Source organism: Podarcis gaigeae (genome assembly GCF_964106915.1).
Source record: "Podarcis gaigeae genome assembly, chromosome: 12".
In the NCBI taxonomy this organism is placed as follows: Eukaryota; Metazoa; Chordata; class Lepidosauria; order Squamata; family Lacertidae; genus Podarcis; species Podarcis gaigeae.
In genome coordinates, this window is record NC_139688.1 from 23,067,080 (window position 1) to 23,092,390 (window position 25,311).

The following is a 25,311-nucleotide window of genomic DNA, read 5'->3' on the forward strand; positions in this document are numbered from 1 at the left end:
AGGACTGCATCCATTATTATTATTATTCAAAATGAACTACTTCTGAAATAATACACATTACAAAGCATCACAGACCCAGGGGCTGATGTCACTGCACCAACATACTTCACACACTCAGAGCCAGCTCAGGGATAACTTTTAGCATTGGAGAAAAAATAAGACTAACCAAATTTCACATCAGTGCTGAGACTTTAATAGCTGCCACTCCGCTGCCACATTTTATGCCAACCATGAAGAAATGCCCAAGCAGCTGGTACTGATGTAAAGTCTGTGCACCCCTTTTCAGTGTCTGTTTACCATAGAGAGATTTTCAATCTTACCAGCTATCTTCCTAAGGAACCATTTATCTGAGTAACAAGCAGAAGAAAAGATTCACTAGTGAAAATGTTTTTTATAGCTCAGGGCAAAACTGAGCATTTCTGACAGGGAAAAGATTTTACAGAAAAACATAAGACAACGTAAGATCAGACAATAAATACCAAAGCAGCAACACACATTTAGCTGAAACACTGCAGGGATGTGAGAAATACCATGTTCGGTACTTCATTCATTCTAGAGTATTCTTGGTTCCAAAAGGAAGTTATTAGTTCACTGATAGGAAAATAAGTATAGCCAGAAAGCACAGCTTATATAAGGAATTCTGGATTCCAAAGAGGGTCCTTGTTTAAAGGAGAAGAGAGCAGGAACAAGCAGCATTCTATGCAAGCAGCAAAAGGGCGAGGATGAGAAAACCAAGGACTGTACAGGCAAGACGTAGCTGCCCTGCCTGATGCTTTGCTGGTGATTTTAAAAGACATGACATCCAACACCAGGTTGGAACCTGGAAACCCTAAGACCAGGGGCGCCGACTTATAAAAAATATTGGGGGGGCCCATACTGGGGTCCTGCCCCGGGAAGTTTTCTAAGATCCGCTCCCGGCCCGTTGCTGCTGCTGCCGCCCGCCTCGTGGCCCCCTCGCCAGCTGAGGGAGGGAGAGAGACCGAGAAGGAGAGAGATGCGTGGTGGGCAAGGCAAGTGCCCGCCGTGCCTCGCCTCCCACCGCCCCTCGTGCCGGTCGCCCCCTCCCCTCCCTTCCCCGCGCGCGCGCACTCGCTTGCCCTCCTCACCCCAGCTCTTGGCCGTTCGCCCCAGGAACTCGCCGCTGTTGGGGTTGTAGATGAACCTCCGCCACTCGGCCATAGACTGGCTGAAGGGCTTCTCCTCCTCCTTGGCCATAGCGCGAGAGAGAGAGAGAGAGGCTGGAAAGAGAGAGGGAGCTCGGCGGTTCGCGGGCGGCGGTTTTTCCCCTGCCGAAACAACAGCGGCTCCTCAGAACCGCTAAGTAACTCTCCCTCAGGCGCCCGGCGGGAGAGCAGAAGAGAGGAAAAGGAAAGAGGGGCTGGGCCAGTCGCACGCACCGAGCAAAACTACTCGCGCCGCCTCTTTTACTACCGTAATAATTATTTGTTTTAACTCATTACTGAATGTATTTTAAAAGGTAACTATCATCAAACAAGGAAAATAAAAAATACCAACATAATTTTGTGATTTTACAAAGCATAATATAACTACCGTATTTTTCGCTCTATAACACGCACCTGACCATAACACGCACATCGTTTTTAGAGGAGGAAAACAAGGGAAAAAAACATTCTGAATGAAACAGTGGATGTATCATTTTTGTGCTTCATGCTGTGGCCACAGACATGTGATCTGATGGTGAATTTGGGGTGACCCAATGCAAAAATCCTGAGGATCCATGTGGATCCATGTTTTGTAACCACGTTTTTGCACCATTGCAGCCCCAGGCAACAGTGGGTGCGTGATTTTGGGGGGGCAGGCTGTAGCCATGGACATGCTATGTGCTCTGATGGTGAATTTGGGCTGACCCAATGCAAAGATCCTGAGGATCCATGTGGATCCATGTTTTGTAACCACGTTTTTGCACCATTGCAGCCCCAGGCAACAGTGGGTGCGTGATTTTGGGGGGGCAGGCTGTAGCCATGGACATGCTATGTGCTCTGATGGTGAATTTGGGCTGACCCAATGCAAAGATCCTGAGGATCCATGTGGATCCATGTTTTGTAACCACGTTTTTGCACCATTGCAGCCCCAGGCAACAGTGGGTGCGTGATTTTGGGGGGGCAGGCTGTAGCCATGGACATGCTATGTGCTCTGATGGTGAATTTGGGCTGACCCAATGCAAAGATCCTGAGGATCCATGTGGATCCATGTTTTGTAACCACGTTTTTGCACCATTGCAGCCCCAGGCAACAGTGGGTGCGTGATTTTTGGGGGGCAGGCTGTAGCCATGGACATGCTATGTGATCTGATGGTGAATTTGGGCTGACCCAATGCAAAGATCCTGAGGATCCATGTGGATCCATGCTTTTTAACCACATTTTAAGTGGGGAGGGAAGGAAAAACACAGAAGGGACACGGAGCAGGAGAGGGGTGTGCAGAGAAGCAGCTGGCTAAGAATGCAGGAGAGGGGTATAACAGGAGGAGGGAGGAAAGGAAGGCAAAAGTTTTCCCTCACCTACCCACCCAAGTCAGCCAGCTCGCGCGCTCTCTCTCGCTCTCTCTCTCTCCCTCCTGCACGGAGCACAGAGACACACTCTGCTTTCCCTCTGCCTGGAGGGGAGGGGCTTTCCCTGCTCTTTGTTCCGTTTGAGCAAACACAGCAAGGAAACAGAGCAGGGTGGGCAGTAAGACCCTGAGGCAGAATGCCGGAAAAATACGGTAATAATTTTCTTAAATTATTGGGGGGGCGGAGCCCCCCCAAACGAATTTTTGAGGGGGCTCGGGCCCCCTCAGGCCCCATGGAGTCGGCGCCTATGCCTAAGACTACAACTCCTATCATCCCTGATTATTGGTCATGCCAACAGGGGCTAATGTGAGCTGAAGTACAACAAGATCTGGAGGGTACAAGGTTGGGAAACATCGTAACAGGTCCTTAAAGTCCCTTTTCTATCAACGTCATTGAGTTGATCTTTAAAAAAAGAAATAGCCGGAGGATGCATGTACCCCAGCAATCTGGTGCAAGACCTACACCATGTCACAAATGCCATGCATGTTGTACACTATTTCAAGAACATCAAAATGATTGAACTACTTGACTATATAATACAACCTATTTATCAGCAAATATAAAAGTTTTTAAAAATATTTTGCTACTCAAACACAAATACATTTGATATTACACCGCTAAGGGTTTCTAGACTCTCATGTGTTGTGGTATCATTTATGCTACAAAATTTAGTCTTATGTGCATTTTACTCAGTCACTGTTAACAAATAGCTAATTACGGGGTGGTTTTTTTCCAGTTATTTCATTTATAAAACAACCTTCTCCATGCCATCACTTCATTAAACAGTTCAGGAAATAAAATTACCAGTAATATACTTCAGCTAATGAAGTAAGAATAAAATCTTTTCCTTTTTTTTAAAAGGGTCATTAAATTACAATTATGGACACCTTCTATCAAGAGGGATCAATGCACTAAGCAAGTATGTTGTGGCAATGACAAAACATGAATCTACAGAGTCTAATTAAGACAGAATAGTTTTTCATTAAAAAACATAATGTATACAATCTATAAAATATACATAAAACAGGTACATATATTAAACATAAACATAAGGCAGAAGATTTTAACGCCATATGGCAGTGAGAAAAGGCTTCTTTAAGAAAATAATAGTTCCTTACATTCTGCTCAGCCAATGAATACACGAGCTGCGGAAGAATATCTCCCTTAACTACAGCTTCTGCCAGGTCATCATTATAATTGGCAAGTCTCCCAAGGGCCAAAGCAGCTGTCTGTTGAATATTTGGAACCACATCCAATAGGAGCGGCCTCAGCAGAGCCATTACACCTGAGTTATGAGAAAGGAGGGAAAGTCCACACAGTAATTAGAGAAACGAATCAAATGCTACTTTTAAAAGAGAAAAATAAAATAAAATAAAACACACTGAATGCTAACGTTAAGGAAATCTGCTGCAAGTAAACCTAAGCTCTGTGTTAAGAACCATTCCTGGAGTACACATTTTACCCATCCAAAGTGGGCGACACCATTAGGAATTGGGGTGAAATTCAATTCAGTTCACATTTAAAGGCCAACATACCTAATTTGCCCTTCTTGAAGCATATGAGAACCAAAACAATATGAGAACCATCCTTTGAAATCCATATTTCCTCAAAATTTGTGATGCATGTCCCCAAGCATGCATATATTAGGGGAAAGTGTGTGTTAGCATGAATATAATGGTGAAGAAGAAAAAAACAAAAATGCAAAGACACAGTAATCACAACCTACGATATAGTTTTATACTGCTAAATTATTAAACTAATTTTCTGAGATATTAATACTCTACTAATGTGGCTTGTTGATATTGCACAAATGCAGCTGGTGAAGCAAAAGAGACCATCTGATGATGTTCTTGCAGGCTTCCCATAGGCATCCGATTGACCACTGTGTATTGTAGTGGTTAGAGTGTTGTACTAAGGCCAGAGACCAGGATTCACATCCCCTCTCAGTCATGAAGCTCACCAGGTGGCCTTGAGCCAGTCACACAATTGTTATGAGGAAAAAACCGGGAAGGGGAATAATATGTGCCACTCTGAGCTCCCTGAAAGAAGTGTGGGGTATAAATTGAATAATAAACAAACAAACTCAACCTATACCACACTCTTCAAATCCAGCAAAACTTCCAACCGCTTAAGTCAGCTTTTTAGTCAATATGAAGAACACTTCTTCAGCACAAACACACAACAGTCGGTTTGTAGTTTTTCACTGGCCAGTGATTCATTTCTAGAAAAAGAGATGCGCCAGATCTAATCTCTTCCTGTAAAGTCACATTCTGGGACACAGAAACCTGTCACCTAATCTCAGATACGGTTTTGACTACTCATAGTGAAAGGAGGGCGCCCATGGGGAAGTTTCCTCCAAAGCAAATGCCACCTTCAGTGTTGGAACTACTGCAATCCCAATAATGGGGCCGTCTCCTCCCTTCATTGACGCTATTTGCCTTAGGAAAAGAGTTGAAGAAATCCACACATCACCTCACAAAAACCAGTTTCCACTGGGTACACCACAGTGGTATGAAATTTGCCTGTGCCCACTTCCTGTGTGCATGGCCACCTGGTGGTGTGCAGCTGCTGTCACATGCAAAACTCAACTCATTGGCACACAGCTGCAAATTTCTTGGGGCACCCAAGAAAGGTCACCACTTCCCATGGCTCCTGCTGAACACAACCAGCTGGCTCTGGAGAGGGAGCTGCCACGCAGGAATTCCAAACAGCTTTGTGCAATATCAGCTTGAGTGGGTAGACTTCTATCCTCTGAGAGAGCCCTTGTCTGAATCTGTTGTTGAATGACAACCTCTATTGTCAATCAGCAAGATGCTCACCCTCCCCTCCCCCAAACACACTGTATTTGAATGACAGGTGTAAAATTTAAAATGTTCGGAAGCAGAGAGAACTAGCTTAAAATCATTGGGGGCGGGGAAAGAAGAGGATTAGAAAAATGGAGATCTCAAAATGGAGATCTGCATTATCTCAAGAGGATTACAACTGGTTCTTGTATGAGAAGAGGAGGCTATCGGCTTTTTCTCTGTGGTCACTTCCCATGCTGTAACCAGGAACACTGGAGCAGAAATGTTTCCATGTGGGAAGAGTTGGCACAATGGTGACTTTCCATGCCAATACTACATTTTTGTCTGAGAATAAGGAGCAATGTCCCATGTGAATTTCACTACCTAAAACTTTTTTTGAAATGACTGACAATGTGGATTTAATTGACATATGGAGGGTTAAGAACCCCCTAGGAAAAGAAGGGACTTTCTTTTCTGAAGCTCATCTGACATGGACACGAATCGACCAAATATGGATAACTAGAGGACTGGCACCCAAGACTAGAAAGGTGGAAATCTGCCCAAAAACCTGCTCCGACCATAATGCTTTGAAAATGGAATTGAGACTAAATACAACCGGATCCTTCAGATGGAAAATGAATGACACCTTATTAAGGGACGAGAAGATTGTTAAGAAGGCCCAAAAAACTTTAAAGGACTATTTTGAGATAAATTTAAATACCACTGTGGAAAAAAGAACAATCTGGGACGCAAGTAAAGCAGTCATGAGAGGGTTTCTAATACAACAAAATACGATCAAGAAGAAACTCTGGAATGAAAAGAAGGAGAAGATATTGGAAAAAATAAGAGATGGAGAGAAAAAACTAAGATCCAGGCCTAAGTCGAAGGAGGTGCTGAGAGAAGTGAAATTTTTCCAAGCACAATATTTGAAACTGATAAATCAAGAGGTGGAATGGAAAATTAAACAAATGAAACAAAGATCTTTTGAATCAGCAAATAAGTGTGGGAAACTGCTAGCATGGCAGTTGAAAAAGAGACAAAAACTTAATACTGTTACAAATCTAGAGATTGAAGGGAGAATGGTTCAGAAACCCGAGGAAATTAGAAAGTGCTTCCAGAGATATTTCAAAGAACTTTATTCACAAGGGCCACAGAAAGATTCGGAGGTGGACCAATTTCTCAAAACAGAAAATACCTCAGGAAATGAGAACAATCCTGAATAGTAATATCACACAGCAAGAAATTGAAAGTGCCATTCAGAACCTCCAATTAGGCAAATCTCCAGGCCCGGATGGACTTACCTCCAAATACTATAAGGTTCTGAAAGACTATTTGATACAACCTTTGTTGGAGGTCTGTAACCAGATTATGGAGGGGAGGAAGGCACCGGAAACGTGGAAAGAAGCCTTCATCACATTGATACCCAAACTAGAAACTGAGAAGACCCAGCTTAAGAACTACCGCCCCATCTCACTCCTAAATGTGGATTACAAAATTTTTGCAGACATTTTGGCAAGTAAGTTTAAAAAAGTGCTTAATGAAGTGATCCATAAGGACCAGGCAGGCTTTCTCCCTGGTAGGCATTTGTTTGACAACACAAGAAACATCATCGACATTTTGGAACTTTTACAAACAAAGCTTAACACTAGAGCGGTGTTAATCTTTATCGATGCGGAGAAAGCCTTCGACAACATTTCTTGGATGTTTATGAAGAAAAATTTGGAGGGGATGGGAGTGGGGCGGGGGTTTGAAAATGGAATAGAAGCAATATATTCAGAACAAAAAGCTAAATTGATAGTAAACAATGTGGTGACAGAGGAGTTTAAAATTGAAAAAGGGACACGACAGGGGTGCCCTCTGTCCCCTCTATTGTTTATTTCAGTTCTGGAGGTGCTATTGAACATGATTAGAAAGGACCGGTTGGTACAGGGAATTGAGGTCGGAGTGAAACAATACAAATTGAAAGCATTTGCAGATGACCTGGTATTAACATTACAGGAGCCAGTCTCTAGTACTAAAAGAGTGCTAGAATTAATTTCTGACTTTGGTCGGGTGGCGGGATTCAAGTTGAACAAGCAAAAAACTAAGGTTTTAGCAAAAAATTTGACAACTGCAGAAATAGATGAGTTCCTGAAAGAAACAGAATTAAATGTGGTTAAAAAAGTAAAATACCTAGGGGTGTATCTGACCTCCAAAAATTTGAATTTGTTTAAAGACAACTATGAGAAATGTTGGTCAGAAATCAAAAGAGATTTGGAAACGTGGTCAAGATTGAAACTTTCCTTGTTGGGCCAAATAGCAGCTATAAAGATGAATGTATTGCCAAAAATGTTATTTTTGTTTCAGACCCTACAGATCGTGGACAAGGTGGAATGCTTTGGAAGGTGGCAGAAGGATATCACTAAGTTTGTTTGGCAGGGCAAAAAGCCCCGAATAAAGTTTAAGATATTAACTGATGCGAAAGAAAGAGGGGGATTTGCCCTGCCAGACTTGAGGTTATATTATGAATCCGCAGCCTTCTGCTGGATGAAAGATTGGATCTTACTGGAAAACACTGATGTCCTAGATCTGGAAGGGTTTGACAACGTTTTTGGGTGGCATGCATATTTGTGGTATGACAAGGTTAAAGTGCACAAACTGTTTAAAAACCACATTGTCAGGAGAGCAATTTTAATGGTCTGGACAAAATATAAAGACTTATTGGAGAGTAAGACTCCGAGGTGGCTCTCACCGGTGGAGGCCAAGGCACGTAAGAGACCTAATATGGAAGCCAATTGGCCTAAATATGAGGAAATTATTGAAAAGATTGGAGACAATTGGAGGTTGCAGAGCTTGGAAAAACTAAAAAACAAGGTGCGAGATTGGTTGCATTATGCACAAATTCAAGAGGTCTTTAAAGTAGACAAGAAGGTTGGATTCCAGGTGGAAAAATCGAAACTAGAGACAGAACTGTTAGAACCAAAAAGTAAACTACTTTCGAGAATGTATAACCTGCTGCTTAAATGGAATACTCAGGATGAGACAGTCAAATCCGCCATGATAAAGTGGGCGCAGGATTTGGGGCATAACATTATGTTTGAAGACTGGGAAAGGTTATGGAACACCGGAATGAAATTTACGGCATGTAGTGCCTTGAAGGAAAACATTATGAAAATGATATACCGGTGGTACATGACCCCAGTCAAGCTCGCTAAGATATATCACCTGTCTGATAATAAATGCTGGAAATGTAAAGAGGCGGAAGGGACATTCTTTCACCTCTGGTGGACCTGCCCGAAAGTGAAGGCCTTTTGGGAAATGATTCATAATGAACTAAAAAAGGTACTTAGATTTACCTTACCCAAGAAACCAGAGGCCTTCCTCCTGGGCATGGTGGACCAGAGAGTGCTTAAGAAGGACAGAACTTTTTTTATGTACGCTACTACAGCAGCAAGGATCCTGATTGCAAAACATTGGAAGACACAAGATTTACCCACACTGGAGGAATGGCACACGCAGTTGATGGACTACATGGAACTGGCCGAAATGACTGGCAGAATCCGAGACTTGGGAGAAGAAACAATTGAGGAGGACTGGAAAAAATTTAAAGACTATTTGGAAAAATATTATAAGTTGTATGAATGTTAAAAAACGCACCTTTTAGGAAATTCTAGCTTCAGTAATGTTAAATTAAAGAAATGGAAATTAAGGTACAAGAAGTCAGAGATAGAATAATGAAACAACTTTATTGTGTTAAAATGAAAACGTACATGATTTGCGTCATAATATATTTGAAATTGGGTAACATGATAAAATGGAAGATACAATAAGTATTGAAACAAGTTAACAAATTGCAGATGTTATGTATCACAGAGAATGCAGGGTTGGGAGGACGCAGGGAAGTCCAGTAGATTTGGAGAAAAGAACAAGAAAATTTGTAACTTTCTTTTTCTACTTTTATAATATGCTCTTTATTCTTTTTTCTGTATCTCATAAAACTAATAAAAAATATTATTTAAAAAAAAAATGAATTTCACGTCCTAATGTCAGCAGAGCATTGTGGGATGGAGTCAAAAGGAAGCAGTAACCACATTGCTCCCAGAATGAAAGTACTGCCCTTTCAAAACAATGTAATTTAATCAGCAATTTTGGTCTTCTTTTTTCCGCCTTCTTTTTTTGCTCTAGTCTTTTGTAAAGTAAGCCTGTACTTACTCAAATAAATTATCTGTTTTAAGCATTCCCATCCCACCCATCCAAAAAAACATTCCCAGGACAGTACATAATAAAATATGCAAAATAATGTAAAATACAACAACAAAATTCAGTAAAATATTAAGAAAATAATAAAGCACAGGTGTTCTAAAGACACACGTACCCAATATGCATAAGACTGCACCGTTGTACATTGTGGTAATTAATCTGGAATAAGTATGACATTCCATTTGTACTCACATGCAAGTCTAAATTCCCATCTTACCCAACCACAAACAAAAGGGTGAGAAAATTTGTCCTTTAAAGATTTTAAAGGGCAGTTCATCTGTGTTAACAGTCTTAAATATGAGCCTACCAATTTACTTCAGCTATCTTGCAGCCACTACCCTAAAATAACCTAGTTTACCCAACCACTATGGGCCATGAGCTGCTTGGCAGTTTATGATTAATTACAGGAACCAATGTAAAATGACTTAGTTCAAGGAAACATGTCAGTGGGCTTAGGTAGGGAGCACTAAGCCCTAAACAAAGGTTGTCACTGTGAACTATCTGGAGATGTTCCAAGGACACGTGAGACCTTTTGTAACATCATGATTTCGGTGTTTTTTTTAATGTTAAGCTTCTAGATCTCAGCATTACACTGAGTATTTTGAAAACAGAAACAGTGCATGTCTCAAAAAACAAAATTTAAAATTTAAAATAACTAATATCTTAAAATTTAATGAGAATTTTAAAAATGGAACTCCCTTCATTATCTTAAAAAGGATCTGCAGTTGGTGTCTGTGGTGTGCAAATATGTTTAATTCAAACTGATAAATGAATTAATTAGTTAAAGGGCATATAATCAATAAAAATAATTTAATTGGTTGTGCAGACCTAGTTAATTTAGGAAACCTAAAAATAGAATAGTACTCACCTCATCTCACTGTGGTGATAACAGTGTTCCAAATATCTAAATGATTTTTAAAATTCTGTATAGAAACATATGCTAATATGTTTCAATTACAGCAAAGAAGAAATGCAAATACCCATTAAAAAAATTCCATTGTGCGGTCCAAAACTTAAGTATGTGTCATATCAGCCCATCAGAATGTCCTAAAGGAATAACACCACATTGTGCTACATATATGAGAAACAACTTAACTGGGGAACAACCTCTATAATCTATTCCCTTCGGATAGCAATTATAAGCAACCCTCAACGACTCTTGTTTATTTATATACTTAATTACAGTAGCCCTCACAGCACTTGTGCTGAGTCAAAGCTAGACAATGGCACAGTCCCTGTGTAAAAGATTTAGCATATGCCTACTGTGCGATGCAAGGCTTTTTGAAGCAGTATGTTCTGTAGATAAGTGAAACTATCCAGAGAGAATACCAAAATTACTCAGTGGTAGTGTTCAGCCACAGTTTCTGACATGTACTTCTGATTTTCTTTTTATTAAAAAAAAAAACCCTGCTGAGCAGGAAAAAAATAAGTCACTTGAATGAAAAGAACAAATATGAACTAAAGCTTGAGTTTATGTGTATAATCAAGTGCCATGATAGCAGTTTATGAAGTTATGAACAATATGGAGAGAGAAATCTTTCTCCCTCTGTCATAACACAGGAACTCAGGTCACCCAATGAAGTCAATTTACAGTAGATTCAGGGCAGGAAAAAAAGAAAATGCTTCTTCACACAACACATAATAAACTTAGGGAATTCACACACATACACCAAAGATATGATGATGGTTGTTGGCTTAAATGACCTTTTTAAAGGATTAAACAAAACTCCTGGCAGCTGGGCCTATCAACAACTAGCTAAATAAAATCTCCATCTACAAAATCAGAATATTTCTGAATACCACCACTAACAGGAAATGACAACCACCTTCATGTCCAATTTGTAAGCATTTAGCAGGCCACCACTGAAAGCAGAATACTGGGCATCTTCAGCAGACCTTAGTCTCATCCAGAAAGGCTTTTCAAATATAATCACTTCTTCTTCTTCTTCTTCTTCTTCTTCTTCTTCTTCTTATTATTATTATTATTATTATTACCGTATTATATTGCCGTTGCTATTGCTATTATTAACATCACTTCCAAAATATCAAAATAAGACATGATAAGAGAAAGGTAAGCAATATACATTTAAAGCAGCCTAGTTAAAAGGAAAACAAAATGCTATCTTAAAAAAGAAAATCTTTACAGATAGAAATCCAATTCAAAATGCAATAAGCTCCATAAAATATCATTAGTACCTAAACAAAAGAACGGAGAAAGGAGCTACATCCTCACACCCCTCTCTCCCCTGCAACACAGCAACCACTTCCAAAATGCATCCTTAGCAATCCTCCCTAGCCAAGCCTCACTCTCATGCGTTCTCATCATTTAGAACACTCGTGAACAACGTTCTTGAATGAGCACACCTTTACCTTTTCCAACATCAGAAAATATCTGCCATTTGTCCCAATGCACTCGGAGAATACAATAGCAAAACCTGGCCAGTACCCCTGAAACCTGATGGACCCCAAACTAAGACCTGGTGGAGATTGGGACAAGAGGAGAAAATTTTGGAAAAGCAATCTCAGCCCTGCCCAATGCTGTGTCTTAGGTGAGGCCTTAACTAATGGAGGGAAAGGCAAAGAGGAGAAATAGAAGAATGAGGTTTTCAGAAGGGGGCAGGAAGGATTCAGACCAACCAACCAGGAGGTAGGGAGAAGTGCAACATCAAAGTGTGGGAGTGTCTAAACCCATTGTAGGATAACAGGTCAGAACTGTGGTCACCAGAGACAACCTGACTTGTGTGCCTTAAGGTAATCTGTTGTCTTCAGGTGCAGCACACCAGGGGTGGGGAACCTTTTTGGCTCAGTGGGACAGACTGTTAACTGTGAGCCCCACCCCTGTGAGCCAACTTTGAGGGGTAGTTGATTCATGAAGTCAGCTGAATGACAGGTGAGTTGTCCCTCCGACCTGTCAAAATCCCTGTGCAGTCCTTTCCCTCAGGCTGCAAAAGGTCTTAGGATGGTCCTGGGGAGACGAAACTCTGCATCCATAGAAAGCTGCTTTATACAGTGCAATCTTGGTTCTCGAACGCCTTGGTACTCAAACATTTAGGCTCCCAGTTTTCGAACGTTTTTTGGAAGCCGAACATCCGATGCAGCCATCGTCTATTGTTTCCAGGGCGCCTGCAACAATCAGAAGCCGCACCTTGGTTTTCGAACGTTTCGGAAGTCGAACAGACTACCAGAATGGATTAAGTTTGAGAACCAAGGTACCACTGTACTGAATCAGACCACTGGTCCATCTTGCTCAGTATTATCTACACTGACTGTCACCTTCTGCATGCAAAGTGGAAGGGTATTCTATATTCGGAGAGTAATCTTATATTCTCAGGAGGAAGATAAAATCCCAGTGGCACTTGTGGACTCTAAGAAACAGGGGACTCTAAAACTCCCTTACGGTTGATTGGGGGAAGAGAGGATAGAGATAGTTTCAGAGAGATTAAATGCAAACAAGGAAACACTGCTGGAAATGTGCCTGCAATCAGTGCTGACTGGCTCAGAAGAGATACTTCACCACCCCCATTTTAAAAGGCCTGGCCACCAGCTGCCTATAATGATGCATATTGAGACCAAACCTCCAGATCTGAAACTGCCAAAAGGATATAGATATGCTTAAAAGGCAATGCCTGAAAGAAAATATTAAACGCAGAAACAGACCCGGAACATAAATCACAGCAGGGCAGAAATAAAAAGTTGATGGGCAAATTGCTTGCCAATATTTTAGCAGCATTTTCATCAGAAGAAGTGCTTCTCCCCACCCCCACGCCACCTCCATATGTCGGGACCTGAGCATCCAACATCTGCAGCCTTTCATCGGGCTGAAGGGTAGCACTCCCAAGAGAATACAAGGAAAAGTCTTACATAGGAGGATATGGTGGCAAAAGGGCTTCTAAACTAAAGGCATCACATTCTCCCACATAATGCTCCCCCCAAGAGGAGCTCTTCCCTTGAAGGCTGCATGTTGCCAGCTGTGAGACATTCAGCAAGGATGCCTGCTTTTACTGCTGCAATGGGATGGGAAATGACTTGCTGACTTTTCACCGCTACAAAGCAAAGGAACTGGACTACCTTTCCTTCAGGTGTTGACAACTCTACGCAAATGGAATGGTTCAAATTAACCCCCAAAGCCTTTTTTATCAGTATTCAAATTACAGGGGGACAGTAATTTTGTGGTGCCCTCCCAGCTACCATTTTTAGAAGGTGGGGTATGATTTAGCGAATATTGAGAGGAGGGACAGGGGATGGAATATGGATTTCACTAAAGCGCCCCCTCCTTTCCTCCTAGAATTCAAGCATTGGTTTTTATACACTGTGGTTCTGCCACAAATGACAGTGTGCTAGGGATTAAGCCACAGCTGCGGATCTTCCCCTGGAAACTTAGCAAAGACCAAACCTGAACACTGGGCGGAGGGTGAGACTTAAATCAACATTGGGATTATTTAAATTCCCATGTTGTATTGTGGCATGTTGACTCATATTTTATTTACAGATTTGAATCTTTGTTTTAGTATAGCTGCCTGCCCAAACCTCTAGGGATAGGTGGGCAAGTAGTCTAGATCAGTAGACGACTGATAGAGGAATATACAGATAATGAGTCTTCCCCCTTCCTCTTCCTCTTCCTCTTCCTTCTGTAACATGGAACCCAAACCACATAGAGAGGATCTCTGCATATGTTTGCATTCACTGTAAAAGTGCAGAGACCTGTCTGTGCAAAGCAACTGGAGGCAACTTGGGCTATTCTATTTTTAAACTCAGTTAGTACCATATATCTGTTATCACAACTGCCAACTGTTACTGAAGGAGCAGAACAAATCCACAGCAGGATCCAAGATTAGTATCCCAAGAAACATAGCACAGAATCCAATTGCCTGTGCAGTGCAGCTTCTAAACTGATGGGTAGTAAATTTTACTCAGAGTAGACCCACTGAAATTAATGGACCTAACATAGTCACATTCATTAATTTCAGCAGGACTACTTGGAGTAAAACTTAGTTGAATACCGCCTATATATCTATTTATTGTGTTTACATTTTTTTTTATTACTTCTCCAAGGAGCTCAAGGTGGCCTACATGGTTTCCTCCCTCCTCAGTTAATCCCCACAACAAGACTATGAGGCTGGTTAGGCTGCAACACTGACTGGCCCAAGGTCATCCAGTGAGCTTTGTGGCTAAGGGGGGATTTGAACCCTGGTTTCCCAGGTCCTACACTCTGACCTCTACACCACACTTGGCTCTCAGTATTGTTACACCGCCTTTCTGAAAATTACCAAGGTGGCGTAGGCAGATCAAGGTCAATAAAAACATCACAGTGAACAACGCCACATAAAAATTAAAGGGTCAAATTAAAAAGATTTGCCTATACCTTTTCTAAAAACAGTTGCACTCTGAATAAATTTGTTGGTCTCTTCCTCACTGGGGATAGTCATGTTCCAGCCCCTACACCAAATAATTGGTTGTACTCTTGTGCTGGGATTCCTTTATTTGATAATAAGCACATCAGAACACCATTTTATATCCTACTTCCAATTTCAGAGAGCGTCTGCACTTTTGAAACCGAAACAACAGTGACAAGCCCAAGAGAGGGAAGAACCAGCAGACTCAGGAAAACCCCAAGGTTTTCAGAAGCACCCAAAAAAAAAGTATGGGGGGAAAAAACCTAAGGGAGGGGAATCCCAAAACAACCCAGTGAGGGACTATAGACGCTCAGTGGGGACAAAATGTGTTCTGATTGCTGGGGGGAAACAGAAACCAAATGCTAAGAAAGAAGAGCTAAAAAGGGAGGAAGAGACAAACAGATATAAAAAAGCTTAGACAGACCAATCTCATTGTCTGGATATGTCATTTTCTGGCTCACGCTGAGAAGCTATTTTTACATGTCCTCAGGGATGGAAATGAGAGCTGCCTATGGTAATTGATGGAGAAATTCAATATTTTAATATAGCTACGATTGGGCACCAGTGTGTCCACGCCACACACACAGCAGCAGCAAAGAGAAGACTTCCCACTCTTTCTAACTCAGTTCTTATTTAGTACAGAATATTAAAAGAACAACCCTACAAATGCCAAGCAAATGCAATTAACAGTCCATTTTCCAAAATGGCTTATGACAGACAAGTAATGTGTAGTTCACACTGCATACTAGGCTCTGACTGGTTCACAACAACCCTGCAGTGTTGTCCAGTGATATTAGATCCCTTACTGCTCATGGGGAGTTGAACTGAAGCTGAGAGATTGTAACAACCCTTGATTTTGTTCCCCGCATTGCAGGCTGGGCAGTAGTAAACAACAACTCTCCAGTATAACTCACTGCTTTACTCCTATCACTCCTAGAAGGGCTGCACTGCAAGTAGCTTACAGCAGCCCAGCAATGTCACTGTGAACGCTGCAAGGCAGAAATGAGGCTAAGGCTGGCTTGCACTTCCCATCAAGAGTCTCACATATCTCTCAGGTTGCAGCAAAGGTCATTCTACTTACATTGCCCTCCCTCTAGGCCAAATCAAGCATTCAACTGCATGCCGCAACCTTCAGCTGTACTGAATGGATGCAGACTGGTTACACTTTTAAAATGTTCAAAAACTACCGGTACTTCTTTTTTATTTGCAGATGGTTTAAGACCCAAGTTAGAGCACAGGCTTTCTTGATATTAATTTTTGCTTGTTTTCAATCCCCTTAGCCACAGGATCAGGTCACACACACACCAGGGACACAATACAACATTTTGTTGTGTGGCCCTACTTGTTCCCTCTGATAATGAAATTCCAAGGGCTTCATCAAAGCTGAGGCTGTTGAAGTGGCCAGAGACCATCTTGGCTGTGAGCCCTGGAAGATCTGCTCCCTGCTTTTCTGGCCTGACTGACTCCAGCTACAAAAGCTGCTAGACAATTCTTGTGGTATTGTTTAGGCTGTTTTGTTGGGGGTTGTTGTTGTTAACTTATACATATTCATTTTTAGATATTATTAGGGTTTATGTGGAAATGATTTCAATTGGATTGTGTACTTTCTGATGTGGCTTATTTTTTGTTTGTGGCTTTTGTTACGTTTGTAATTATGTAAATCTTGTCATCTTGTGAGCCATTTTGAGCATGGTTTTAACTATGGAAAGGCAGCATACAAATAAAATTATGAACATGATGGTGAAGTTTTATTCCTCCTGTAGCCAAAGCAACAAAATCCACACATAAGAGGGATGTATCAGCAGACTTGGGGGAACATCTAGGGTTTGTAGAATTAAGAAGCAGCAGCAGCAGCCCCAAAAATCGGTTCAGTCAGGACTGAACATGGGGAACAGAAAACTGGGTGAAGAGGAGAATGGAATGCTGTTGAGGAGAGCATGGCTGGCAGGCTGAAAAGCTGAAGAGGAGCATGGCACTCCATCTTGTTCATGTTAAACCAAATTCGACCGAAAAACCAGTATATTAGATTAGAATTGGGTCTAATGCAACCACGCACTTCTGGTGTGGATCAGTAAGACAGCACAGATTTCTTCTATTGTGGGGTAAGCTCTGATTACAAATTAATCATGGATGACCCCCATGCTGTGCTCAGGCTCCCCTCCCTCTCCCAATGCCTGGTATGCTTATCTGATTTAATCCTTACCTGACACTTTGATATAGCCACTCTAGGATGTGTGTTTTAGCTTATATACTGTTCCAGACGACAGAAAAGGAAATGACTTCATGACTGTCAGAAGGCCAGCCAATTGCACAACCAGAAGAATCAGGGGCATGCCTTCCACTAGGCTAGGTGAGGAGGCAACCTTAGGTAGTAGCAGCAAGGCGTTGGCAGTTGTTTTATGTGCCACGTGGCCTGCCCTGCACCTGCTGCTGCCCTCAGGTGCAACTGAAGACACCCTCCCATCGCTAGCATTTCATTAAGATTCAATTGCCAATTTGCCTGCCTTCTGTATATGGAGTTGTGGGTGGAAATGCGGGTGAAGGTGCATCTCCGCTGCCTCAGGAAGCAAAATATATTGGGCCAACCCTGGGAAGGAGTTGCTCCCAAGCTCAATTCTCTTATGTTGGTTGTATGTATACAGAGAAAGCTCTTAGTGATAGATAAGCTGATAGCAGAAGGAGATAATCACAATTCTTTTCCTTTTCAGTGCCATATAAATAGCTTCATTCCAGGCTTGGTTTTTATTTAGAGGCAGCATAACAGATTTCTCTGTTGTAGGCTAGACAAGTGTTTCTCAAACTGAATTTCATATTCCTTTATGGAAATAATTAACTACACTCATTTTCTGCCGTAAGAGTTTCTAGTCAAAATATGACCACTGTACCAATTCATTAGTCAGAAGATTTGGACAAGAAAATCCTACTTTTAACAACAACAACAAATATTTAGTCAAGAACAATCACAGTGGAAAAATATGTTGTGATGCTTGTCATTTCTTTGTAGGTTAATTTAGTGATGAAGAAAGAGATTAACAGCACAGGAAAGAGCTATGCAAGAGGGTGTGATGAGGAGTGTTAAGCGCCCCAAACCAGGGAGGCAGAATCTGTATTCCCTGAACACACTGGTAGAAATACTGACATAGTTCACCATTCCATGCATGGGCCTTATATTCTGAGAAAGACTGAAAAATATGACACTAAAATGTGCTGCTTCACCTGATTACTACATTCGTACCTCAGAAGTTAAACGGAATCCGTTCTGGAAGTCCATTCGACTTCCAAAATGTTCGGAAACCAAGGAACTGCTTCCGATTGGCTGTAGGAAGCTCCTGCAGCCAATCAGAAGCTGCAGAACCCGCATCAAACATTTGGGTTCCAAAGAACACTCGCAAACCAGAACACTCACTTCCAGGTTTGCGGCATTCGGGAGACAAAAGGTTTGACTCGCAAGGCATTCGAATTCCGAGGTGCAACTATACTGAGTAAAAACTGGATTTCCCAGTTTGGTTAGTTGCAGTTTGTCAAATGTCCTTACTTAAAGAGGTTGTCCTTATCTTGAAAGGATATACAGTATCTCCTTCTACACTACATATTTGTAAATCAGACCTGCACAACTTGTGGCATATGGGAAGCTCAGTTCACTAGCCACGTAGTGTAGAACCCCCTCTGCTTTTGAAGATCCAGACTACAGCAACAAAAAGATTTACTGGGCTCCAGGTAGACCACTGTATCAGGGCGTGGAGCTACATTCAGCATGGTGGGTGGTAAATATGCAGGCTGGGTCATCAAAATTCTTTGCATTGTTTCAACATACAGGTCCCTTCCAACATGAGAAGATTCCAACATACTCAGAGGTGCTGCAAGAAGTATGAGAAATATAACTGAAAAAGTGAAAAGGATACTTTTTATAGGTGAACATATGATTTAAAATATTACCACCAGTTTTTAAACGATACATTTTTCATCAGCCATAGCAACCATATTGTTAAACACAATGTTTATTTATATCCCTCTTTTTCCTTCAGCATTTAAGAACCAGCTTGTATTTTCATACTTCACAGGCTGCAATTCTTAAAAGAGTTTCCTCTCTTGCAATCATTATTTAAATCAGACTTACAGATTAATTCTTTTTTTAAAAAATGAAAAATATCACACAAGTGAGATATCCTGTGATGTATAAGTATGGGGCTTAAATATAAATATTACCGTAATCATTTCTCATTAACAATTAAAAGCTATAATCTGAAATTAGAAGGATTTCAGTGATGGTGAGCGCTATTTTCAGGGCTGGAACAAGGGTTCTTTTTAGAGAAACAGTTTTTTCAAGTTTAAATTTTTTTCATTGTATTTCTACACTGGATATTGCACCCTTAAACCGTGATCTGCTGTTTTGCACCCTTAAACTGTGATCTGCTGTTATTGAAGCAAACACCTCCATTACGTTTTTTTTATTTAAAAAATCTCCTCAATGAAGGTTACACACATTACAGCCTTGTTCTGATACCTCTTATCCACAAGAGTATAATGCACAAAATTATAGCATTTTAAGATAGGTTCTTACAGTAGGTTATAAAGGTGACAGCTATTTTTTTGGTATGTGTCACCTTCAAAGCCCATCTTAAGAACATACCTTAACATGCTATAATTTTAACACAAAGCCCATTGATATGAAAATGTGTTTCTTTCTTCTTCCTTTTCCCAGGGCACTTCATGATAAAAGCTCAGTTTTGAAAAGATACATCTTACAAAATTGAAGAGACATATTACCAGCTTAAGAATTTTTGTAAGCTTACTGATATTGGGGAAAAAAGAACTAGGTTAGGAATTTACTAACAACAGGGTAAATGTTGATAGTAGGAGAACAGGAGAAGGATTGGTTGGGGAAATCCTGAAAGGTTGCAAAAATGCATAAACTCACAAAATTTGCATGGTTGACTTATGGCAGACAACAGATGAAAGGATTTCAGGAATTAGTGGCTTCAACTGATTTAATTTATGAAAATCAGATATAAGTTGAACATTGACAAATACCGTATATAATGAACATGAATGGATCCAAGAGCTCTTACATCGCTCTTGTAAGACATCTTCTATATGCAGGGATCTTTATTATTATTTTGTATTGAGGAGTATTCAATCATGTCAGAACCTACTCCATCTGCAGTCTGACAAAGCACAGTCTAGTTACAGGTATAAACATCAGTTGCTGTTTGTGAGCACTATGCCATGAATAGTCAATATGGAAGAAATCAAGCACGTGGGATTTCACACACACACACACACACACAAGGCCACAAGTACAAATCATGTCACTATTTATAAACTACAGATCGGCTAAATTAGAAGAACGTGCATTTTTATATTTGGTGAGGTTCTTAGGATTGTTTTAGCATCACCATCGTATGAATATGGTTGGGGTTTTCTTCAGAAGTAGCCCGGCCCACACTATGTTCTGGGACATGGGACTGTAGCCTAGCAGAACAATCCTTTGCATATTTACTTGGAAGTAAGTCCTATTACATTCCAGGGTGAACACACTCTTGGGGTGGGGTATTGTTTAGGAGATATGAGGGAACCATTGCTGCTATTGATATTTTAAAAACTGCATCCTTATTTTAGATTTATTATTATTTCTGTTGAAATTGTGCGATTTGATTGTGAAATTCTTTAATGTTTTACTTATTGTTTATGGCTACTTTTGTTTTACTGTAATTATGCACGCTTTTTTCATGTTTCACCTAGAGCATGATTTGAACTATGGAACTATGGAAAGACAACATACAAATAACATTATATATGTGTGTATGTATGTAAACTTTGGCAACCAAGCTTTGGACTATATATATATGTTTTAAAGATTATTAAATTAAATTAAATTAAAAACCAACATAAAACTTCTTTTTGTGTCATAGTGATGTCTTCTTCTCCAGATATAAGATTTGCTTGTCTGGGAAAAATCGTATTTTAGAAAAGCAGCATTGTGAATTACTCTGTTGTTTCAAGCAGCACCCTCAGAAGGCAATTGTTAAGTACTGTACAATTAATACCTGTTTTATATCCTCCTCTTCTAACAGCAATGCCTAGAATAGAAAGACTTGGCACTGAGTGGTGAATTGCAGTCCCCACCCCTGCTCTGTCTTTCATTACTTGAAATAGCCTGCAAACAGCTTGTAAATAGTCACACATGTGGGGAGTTCCCTTGCTGCAATGTGTGGCTATATGAAGCAAATATTTCAGCTGACTTTAATGGATAGACATATGTCTTACCTGCTCATTTTATTGGACCATCTTTAAGCTATCTAATAAGGAAGGGGACTTCAAAGTATCAGACTGCTCTCAGTTCTATGGTAAGATAAACAAAAGGATTTGTGCATTTTTTTTATTCTGAAGCACTGCTTTTTGTTGTGTTTGTTTGTTTACCTGCATTCTGAAGAGTCTCGATATTTTGCGGCCTAGTAGCAAGTTCTGCAACAGTCTGAACAAACTGCGTTCGGGCTCTTTGATACTGCTCAAAGACTGCAAAGAAGGCAGAATAAGTGCATTTCAATGAGGGCTTCCTATCACAAGCCTTCACACATTAGATACAGGCCCAGATAAGCAGGAAATGTATTGTGACACCTTATAGAGTCTACAGACCAAAGAAAAAATGATGACAATAGCTGTCCTGAGCAAGAAGCAAAGGCTGTATTCCAAACCCTACTGGTAAACGGCATTTCCGTGCGCTGCTCTGGTTCCACAGAAGCAGTTTAGTCATGCTGGCCACATAACCCGGAAAAACTGTCTGTGGACAAACATCGGCTCCCTCGGCCAGTAAAGCGAGATGAGCGCCACAACCCCAGAGTCGTCCGCAACTGGACCTAATAGTCAGGGGTCCCTTTACCTTTACTTACCTGTGAGGTAGCCCCACTGAATTCAACAAAACTTATTCTCATGGTTAAGGTTTATTTCCATAAACTTTTATAGGTTGACTTTATGACTCAATGCGGCTTACAGATTAATGGGGGGAGGGGGTTAGAAACCAAATTACAACAGTACATAATAAAATATAAGAACAGACAATTCATGGCAAGTAGACTCCAGTGAGTTCAGTAGCAAATACTCCTAGGAGGATTACTGTTTTGTCCTGTGTACACATTACCAGGACTACTCAGAAAGTCTCATTTAATTCAATGAGGTTTACTCGCAGGTAAATGGAAGCGTCTGTTGCGTGGGCGCGCTTCCCCCCCCTTCCTTTTCTTTTCAATAAACTGTAAAGCCCAGAAACCCCCAGTAAACAAAACCCAGCCATAGAAATACCTTGCAAGACCTGCCTCTGACTCATGGCTCCTGCTGGTCACCCACTTCCAAGAGCCTAGGCGGCGTCCCCGTGGGGTGGTGTCTCGCCCCCTGGATCCCCCTACGGCCTTGAGGGGGTCTTCTTCCTCCGCTTCGCCTCTCCACTCAGAAACTCGAGCGGGTCCTGCAGCTCCACCTGCCCCTCGGGCTCCGCGCTTCCCCGTCTTCCCCCGGGGCCTTTTCAGTTTGGGCCGCGGTGTGTATCCTTCTCCTTGGCAACCGAACGGAAGCCGGCGCCATCAAGGGGCGGGAGGGAGGCCGCGGCCTGCGCCTCATTGTGACATCAGGCGGGCGCGGAGCGAGAGGGCCGTCCAGCCGGCGGCGCCTTGCGCTAGGCTCTCGCGTGGAAGGGCCGGCGCAACGCGATCCTAACGCAGCGTTCCTTGAGCCCTTTTTCTCCCCCTCCCTCTGCGCTTCTCCAGCTCGTTGGGAAAGGCCGCCAGGCGACGTCCTTGCCTCTTGGATCTGCAAAAAGAAAGTCTCTCCCTGCTGAGGTGCGGTTGGCTGCGATCCTGGTTAGGCGTACTTTACACTGCACTAAGTACACCTGATCGTTGCATCTGAAGCAAGTGCCAGTCAGCAATTGCCATTAAGGCCAATGGGAGGAGCTTGAACATAAGAACAGGGGGGAAACCGCCTTATACCGAGTCAGACCATTTGGTGCATCTAGCCCAGCACTTGCCTACCTTGGCTGGCAGCGCCTCTCCAGACGGAGCTCCCTCTCCCAGAGATGCTGGGAATTGAACCAGGGACCTTCCAGCATAGAAAGCAGTTGCCCAGGCATCGCTCTGGGTGTGCGGGTGCCGCTTGCAAGGAGGCACCAGGGAGTTTGGTCATGAGATGGGTTACTTGTGATCTTATTATGGAAGACTCTAGTGATGTGCCTTTACTGCGCTAATTCGGCTTGCTGCACACTCTGCTCAGTGGTTCGCGCGCGGGTTTCTGCCCCCAGCTCCTTGCAACGAGATCCTCAGCCCCTCTTGGCTTCCTCCTCGGAAGTGTCTGAGTCTTCATTTAAGAACAAACCATTGCCTTTAAAATGGTTTGTACTCGGAGCAGCCCTGGAAGGTAGGTCATTCTAGACGGGTTTGAAATGAAAGACAGCGATTTTCCCTAGTGAGTGACCTAGCAACCGCTAAGCCGCTTTACAGCGCAATCCTAACCATGCCTCCTCCGAGGTCAGTCCTATTGGATTCAACAGGACTTACTTACTCCTCGGTAAGTAGAGTTAGGATTCCAGACTTGGTCCTGTTTAAGTTCAACTCTCTTTCCTTCCTAATACTGCGGTTCATTGTTGCGTGGATGCGATCCCCAGATCAGTTAAATCGAAGCATTTGGCTTTGATCGTGTCTTACGAGTGTCGAAGGGCTAGATGGACAAAGCTGCAATAAAGTAATAAAAATGAACATCGACTTTGTTTTACCCATTCCCTTTTCTCTATTTCCCTTGTTTTCCTCTCTCTCCCCTCACAAAAAGCGCTCTCCACGTTTAGTAGTCCCCTCTATGTATTCAGTGAATTAATCCGAGGTGCTCGCTATTTAACTATTTGTAACTTTTTAATGCGCTTCCTATAGCAGATGTACCGTGCTGGGCTTGAGCTAAATGCGAAGTTTAAAGTAAACGCTCTTGTCGCGAATCGACAGGGCATTGGCCTCTCCCTGGGGACGCTAGTTTACCCCTAACAGAACTACAGTTCCCAGCACCCTTAACAAACTAGATTCCTGGATTTTTTTTGACATTTTTGGAGGAGGGTGCTTTAAATTTATGTTGTGTGCACAGTGTCAGGCTATCGAAGGGAAGATTCCCCACAACCCGAAACTCACTTTCGTGTGTTCCTCTCCTCTCCGCAGCCAAAAATCCTTTAAAAAAAAACCAACCTCTAATGAATGAGTTTCTGTTCCTTCTAAGGATTTAAGCTAATAACACGGTTGTCCTTCTGAGTTTAATTTTAATTTTCCATTTATGTTGTGGATACTCCCCCCGCCCCCATATGTGACATGAAAGAGAAAGGAAAGCCCAATAAAAGAGCTTATGCGGCAAGCCTTGCAAACTCTCTTGCCATTGTCACGCGAGGGCCACTTCACACGTTGTGCAGGAGGGAAGCGTTTCCGACCAGAATCCCCCATGCCATGCAGAGTTTTACATTCCCCGCCCCCCGCACTCATGAACGCGTCTTGACAGAAGAACTACTCCGTGTGCATGACACCTGCGTTTTCTTTCTGGGTTGTGCCTGGCGGGTGTCGCTGCCGGCCAGGGCTGGAAGCGGGATGACGACCCGCAGATCCCGACCAAAAGTGGCTCCTGCCTGGTCAAATCCTCTGAGCCAAAGTTTCTGACTCTAGCTGATCCTCTTCCAGCACTGGAATGAATGCCTTTGGGATTCACATGCACCCCGCTCTCCGGATCTTGGGACTCTGAACCTTCCCTGAAAGCAGCGTGGCTTTTCTTCTCCCTTCGCCTCCGCTCAACTGGAATAGATAACGCTCAGTCTTTCATATCCCTGTCCTGCTCCTTCCTCGTTAACATATATGCTCATATATATGCTCGAATGACATTGTTTTTTCATTATGGGCTCCCAAGCTTCAGGGTGTGGAGCTGAGATTATAGCTGGCCACTTGCGCCCCCCTCCCGCATAACCCCCCCCCCCATGGCAATATATTACAGTTATTGTGTAAGCTCTATATCACCGCGAAACCTTGCCAAATGCAGTACAATTTCTTATACAGTATCTTCAACTCGCCCCTGGTCGCCTTTCCATGGTAGTGACTCTCCCTGAAATCAATAGGCAGCTGCATTGGACGGATTCAGAGTCTGTTGGTTCAGCATTGTCGACACTGGCTGGCAGCGGCTCTCCTGAGTTTCAAATGGGATTTTCCCCCCGCAGCAGCACTTGGGAGATGCCAGCAATTGAACCTTGGACTTTCCCCTCCCCACCCGCGCATAGTCTGCCGCTGAGCCACTCTCCCATGTTTCAGAGCAGGAGGCCGAGAGG

At 42.3% G+C, this 25,311-nt stretch overlaps 1 protein-coding gene across 3 annotated transcripts in view; it reads right to left on the reverse strand.

Moving 5' to 3' along the window:
- The window catches only part of SPAG6 (sperm associated antigen 6), a 55,747-nt gene extending 32,027 nt beyond the window's left edge, over positions 1 to 23,720 (reverse strand). For 2 of the 3 annotated variants that reach the window (XM_083705020.1, XM_083705019.1), the window contains exons 1-3: positions 22,281 to 23,720; positions 21,405 to 21,500; positions 3,688 to 3,854 (exon numbers count right to left, since the gene is read on the reverse strand). In XM_083705020.1, the coding sequence (XP_083561146.1) occupies positions 3,688 to 3,854; positions 21,405 to 21,500; positions 22,281 to 22,305 (288 nt within the window). In that variant the 5' untranslated portion in view covers positions 22,306 to 23,720. The remainder of the gene's footprint in view (positions 1 to 3,687; positions 3,855 to 21,404; positions 21,501 to 22,280) is intronic. The other variant, XM_083705021.1, reaches the window with a different exon arrangement.
- Positions 23,721 to 25,311: the final 1,591 nt, after the last annotated feature.